The following is a 6000-nucleotide window of genomic DNA, read 5'->3' on the forward strand; positions in this document are numbered from 1 at the left end:
AAAGACCTGGACCAAGGTAGGCCCCGCAATCCTCGGCGTCGACAGTATATGACCAGCCGCAGGGTCAGACTCGGTCCCAGCCTCCACCAAGTTAACCCAATGTGCCGTCAGCGATATATAGTGGCCCTGCCCGGCAGCACTCGTCCACGTGTCCGTGGTCAGGTGCACCTTGTCAGAAACGGCGTTGGTCAGGGCACGGATGATGTTGTCTGACACGTGCTGGTGCAGGGCTGGAACGGCACATCGGGAAAAGTAGTGGCGGCTGGGGACCGAATACCGAGGGGCGGCCGCCGCCATGAGGTTGCGAAAGGCCTCGGTCTCTACTAGCCTATAGGGCAGCATCTCCAGGCTAAGCAATCTGGAGATGTGGACATTAAGGGCTTGGGCGTGCGGGTGGGTTGCACTATATTTCCGTTTCCGCTCTAGCGTCTGGGGTATGGAGAGCTGAACGCTGGTGGATGCTGTGGAGGATCGTGGAGGCGACGATGGGGTTTTTGTGCCAGGGTCCTGGGCAGGGGGCTGACTATCAGCTGAAACAGGGGAAGGAGCAGTGGTGTGCACGGCCGGAGGTGAACGGGCTTAGTGCCACTGAGTGGGGTGTTTAGCATTCATATGCCTGCGCATACTGGTGGTAGTTAAGCTAGTAGTGGTGGAACCCCTGCTGATCCTGGTTTGGCAAATGTTGCACACCACAGTCCGTCGGTCATCCGGTGTTTCCTTAAAGAACCTCCAGACTTTTGAAAATCTAGCCCTCGCCGTGGGAGCCCTCGCCACGGGAGCTTCACTACGTGACACATTTGGCGCTGATGCACCTGCTCTGGCCCTGCCTCTCCGTCTGGCCCCACCACTGCCTCTTCCAACCTGTTCTGGTCGAGGACTCTCCTCCGTCTCAAAAGCACTGTGTTCACCCGGCCTCTCAACCCAGCTTGGGTCTGTCACCTCATCATCCTCCGATCCCTCAGTCTGCTCCCCCCTCGGACTTCCTGCCCTGACAACAACTTCACCACTGTCTGACAACAGTGTCTCCTCATCGTCGGACACCTCTTTACACACTTCTTCCACTACGTCAAGAAGGTCATCATCACCCACAGACTGCGACTGGTGGAAACCTGGGCATCGGAAAATTGCTCAGCAGCAACCGGACAAGTGGTTTGTGACTGTGGGAAGGGTCCAGAAAACAGTTCCTCAGAGTATGCCAGTTCAAATGCCAAATTTTCCTGGGAGGGGGCAGACTTGGGGGGGAGGAGGCTGAGGTGCAGGAGCTGGAGGAGTGCCGATTTCGGTGACATGGGTGGACTGTGTGGAAGACTGACTGGTGGACAAATTGCTCGAAGCATTGTCGGCAATCCACGACATCACCTGTTCACACTGTTCTGGCCTCAACAGTGCTCTACCACGAGTCCCAGTAACTTCAGACATGAACCTAGGGAGTGTAGCTCTGCAGCGTTCCCCTGCTCCCTCATCAGCAGGTGGTGTCTCACCCCGCCCAGGACCACGGCCTCTGACCCCTGCAGTAGTTGGACGCCCACGTCCCCGCCCTCGTCCTCTACCCCTAGCCCTCGGGTTAAACATTTTGAAAATGAAAGTTATAACTTTAATTTTTTTTTTACTTTTTTTGTGTTTTTTTGTGTTTTTTAGGTTTTTTTTGTGTTTTTTAATTTTTAAAACCAAACAATGCTATCCTATTGCTATGGCTATTTTCTAGCCAAGTATGAAAGCACACTGCTATGCCAGATGAGATGACGCTGAGTTATGAAAAAATAAACGTAAAATAAAAAGGAAATGGCAGACTGTGCCTAATTGAAATCCAACCCCTAATAAATTTTCCCACTTCGGTCTTTGCGATGGATATGTGCGTCACTAAGCGCTAAACACAGCGGTCGCAAGTCTCACTCCAAATTCCTGACAATTGGCTAGTATATGCACTGCAGCAAGGACAGCCACCAGCAGATCAACCAGAAATAAAATATATATAACGCTATTGTAGGCGTAAGTAAGCCGTTTGGATTCTCCTTTGGCTATTTTCTAGCCAAGTATGAAAGCACACTGATGAGATGACGCTGAGTTATGAAAAAATAAACGTAAAATAAAAAGAAACTGCCAGACTGTGCCTAATTGAAATCCAACCCCTAATAAATTTTCCCACTTCGGTCTTTGCGATGGATATGTGCGTCACTAAGCGCTAAACACAGCGGTCGCAAGTCTCACTCCAAATTCCTGACAATTGGCTAGTATATGCACTGCAGCAAGGACAGCCACCAGCAGATCAACCAGAAATAAAATATATATAACGCTATTTTAGGCGTAAGTAAGCCGTTTGGATTCTTCTTTGGCTATTTTCTAGCCAAGTATGAAAGCACACTGATGAGATGACGCTGAGTTATGAAAAAATAAACGAAAAAGAAACTGCCAGACTGTGCCTAATTGAAATCCAACCCCTAATAAATTTTCCCACTTCGGTCTTTGCGATGGATATGTGCGTCACTAAGCGCTAAACACAGCGGTCGCAAGTCTCACTCCAAATTCCTGACAATTGGCTAGTATATGCACTGCAGCAAGGACAGCCACCAGCAGATCAACCAGAAATAAAATATATATAACGCTATTGTAGGCGTAAGTAAGCCGTTTGGATTCTCCTTTGGCTATTTTCTAGCCAAGTATGAAAGCACACTGATGAGATGACGCTGAATTATTAAAAAATAAACGTAAAATAAAAAGAAACTGCCAGACTGTGCCTAATTGAAATCCAACCCCTAATAAATTTTCCCACTTCGGTCTTTGCGATGGATATGTGCGTCACTAAGCGCTAAACACAGCGGTCGCAAGTCTCACTCCAAATTCCTGACAATTGGCTAGTATATGCACTGCAGCAAGGACAGCCACCAGCAGATCAACCAGAAATAAAATATATATAACGCTATTGTAGGCGTAAGTAAGCCGTTTGGATTCTCCTTTGGCTATTTTCTAGCCAAGTATGAAAGCACACTGATGAGATGACGCTGAGTTATGAAAAAATAAACATAAAATTAAAAAGTAAATGGCAGACTGTGCCTAATTGAAATCAAACCCCTAATAAATTTTCCCACTTTGGTGTTTGAGGTGGATATGTGTGTCACTAAGAGCTAAACACAACGGTAGCAAGTCCCCCTGCTAATTCCTCACAATATGGTACTAGCTGCACTACTAGTGCCAGCAAGCCCAGCCACAAGCAAACAAAAAAAAAAAAAGTATAACGTTATTGTAGCCCTAAGAAGGGCTGTTGGGTTCTTGTTGAATCACTCCTGCCTAACACTATTCTAATAGAACACCCTAACGCTTTCCCTGACCAGCAGCAGCTCTCTCCCTAGCGGCATCCAGACACAGAATGATCCGAGCAGCGCGGGCAGCGGCTAGTCTATCCCAGGGTCACCTGATCTGGCCAGCCAACCACTGCTATCGACGTGTAAGGGTACCACGTCATGCTGGGTGGAGTGCAGAGTCTCCTGGCTTGTGATTGGCTCTGTTTCTGGCCGCCAAAAAGCAAAACGGCGGGAGCTGCCATTTTCTCGAGCGGGCGAAGTATTCGTCCGAGCAACGAGCAGTTTCGAGTACGCTAATGCTCGAACGAGCATCAAGCTCGGACGAGTATGTTCGCTCATCTCTAATGCAGATGCTTCCTTGTTTAGTTGTTCAGTACATGAAATGTGGCCACCATAACCCTATCGCTCGGACCAAACATACTTGTACAAAACAAGCCTTACAATCATTTTGTTCTACAAGGGACTCTTGAAAAACTGGAATGTAACAGTAAACCATTCCATTATATCAGAGACAATGCTGAGCCCAGAACAAACCTCAGGTGATCATTCCAGGTACCTATTTACAGTTTGATAAAGAGGGCTAGGGTTACATTTGCATATATTCACATGTCCTTGTTACACAGAGTTTTTGTCCAAATTGCTATGTAAAAAGTGACATTAACATATGATTTATTGTTTAATTGTACAGTACAGTATAATGACAATTTGTGCAACTTTCACCCCTTGGTGTGTCAAATTACAGTCCTGAGGTTGAACACCCATCTTGCCTTAGCCTTATCTGGACTGCTAAAGGGTTTGTTACAATGTATTAGCACAGATTCGATCAGCCTGGAGTTCAGCCCATATAGCTTAGATTTGTTTACCTACAACTGCTAAGGACATAAGTGAAGGCTCAGATTCTTCTGGTCCTCATTCTCTTCGCTGTTACTATGAACTCATGGGCACTTACCTGGGTGGGTAGTTGCCTCCTATTGTCTGCCATGGCCCAAGTGATCCGTCTGCTAGCCCAATCCCTAGAGTGGTGAAGATCAGTCAGATATCGGGAGAAAGAACAGTAAAGGTTCTGTGTCTCCCGGCTGAGACTTCCTTGTACACATTCTCTACAACTTCCTTGTTTTTTTTCTTTTACACGAAAGAAAAACTGCCAAATCCAAGCACCTGGGGCCTGATGTCACCAGAGAATAGTTAAAGGGACATGTGCTGGCATATTGGAGATTACCTAGATTAAATATTACATGCAGTACTAGCATTTTGGAAATTACATTGCAATTTTAATGGAGGAGTGAAGAATGTAGTTGTTGCCATCTGGTTCAGTCAGGAAATATTACAGATGTAGGGAAGCTATTGGGAATTTTATCTTCCTACAACTTCCTAAAATTGTTATTAGATATTTTCAACTCAAAAAATTTAGCTACTGGATATAAGAAGTATATTAGGCAGTATTATGTGTAACCCAGAGCCACCACTGTTCTAGTAGCTAAACCTTGTGTAATTAGGAATAGCCTTAAAGGCGCAAATCCTGTTCTGCTGTGGTGCTGAGCTGTAATTATCCCCTTGTGGATATCTGAGTCTCTCTGTATACAGGTCATCTCACCTCCTTCTTTAACATCCTCCCACACTTATTACCTCTTTAGTTTCCATGGTTTGTTGCTCTTCTTTAGCTGTATGAGAACTTGTTTTCTTTGTAAAAAAAAAAAAGTGTATGTTCTAGTGACTATTTTATTTTCTATGCCATGTACTGGGAAGCTGGAAAAAAGTTGGAATTTTAAGGACATTTACCATTGTTAGCAGACATGCTTGTTACCTCTAGGGGTGGATGGTAAAGTCTTTTCCTAATTCCAGGACATCTGTATTCTGAAGAAATGAAGATTATAAAAATATGTAAATGAGCCTGAGGCACTCAGACTGATGTCACCTGAGCATCTCATGACTCTGCTGTCTACTGAAATATACACGCCGCCCCCTATCCTCTATTCACTATGAGACCACAATATGAGGGAGAGATCATGGTGCTACAAGATGAAGGGAAAATTGGAGGAGCCACAAGATGAAGGGTAGGTATTGATGTAGTGGCTGACACAGTGCAGCAGCAACACAATACTGGCGCACAGAAATCATAAATACATATGCAAGCAGTTTGCATATGCAAACTACGCCAGAATACTGGCACATTTGCATTGCTTTTTAAAACACATTGCATACACAATGGGAAAATGCTACATAAAATACATCTACATTTTTAACATCAATAAAGGGGTATTCCCATGAAGACAAGATTCTAAAATATACCTCACATAACAAAATAAGACATTCTCTAATTCATTGTTATTAACAACAATATGGCATTCCAATCTGTCTCTAACAGTCCTGGTGTTTACAATTTTGTTTTTTTCTGCAGATACGACCATAAATTTTCTGACTATGGTCAGATTCTTCTCATGAATAGCTTCTTTTGTCTGCACGATGCAGTACATTCTTTATTAATATAACAAGAGACACCACAACACATCCCAAAAAATAAAAACATTAAAATTGTGAGCAAAATCACACCATATTCTACTACAGAGCAAACCAACATGTGACAGTATTGGTTACTCTGAAACACCAGCTCCCCCTATAGACAAAAAAGGCCACAGGGAAAGGGTATAACAATGGTATCCAGTAGACAAACTAAAGGGGCGTATTAGTGCTTAATCGGAGT

The 6000-nt window shown here is 44.7% G+C and overlaps 1 protein-coding gene across 2 annotated transcripts in view; it reads right to left on the reverse strand.

Annotated features, from left to right (window-relative positions):
• LOC140064118 (formin-H-like) overlaps positions 1 to 4396 on the reverse strand; it is a 121051-nt gene extending 116655 nt beyond the window's left edge. The window contains exon 1 of one of the 2 annotated variants that reach the window (XM_072110673.1): positions 4249 to 4396. In XM_072110673.1, coding sequence (XP_071966774.1) covers positions 4249 to 4281 — 33 coding nt within the window. In that variant the 5' untranslated portion in view covers positions 4282 to 4396. The remainder of the gene's footprint in view (positions 1 to 4248) is intronic. The other variant, XM_072110674.1, reaches the window with a different exon arrangement.
• Between the last annotated feature and the right edge of the window lie 1604 nt (positions 4397 to 6000).

This window comes from Engystomops pustulosus, chromosome 6, assembly GCF_040894005.1.
Source record: "Engystomops pustulosus chromosome 6, aEngPut4.maternal, whole genome shotgun sequence".
Taxonomy (NCBI): domain Eukaryota; kingdom Metazoa; phylum Chordata; class Amphibia; order Anura; family Leptodactylidae; genus Engystomops; species Engystomops pustulosus.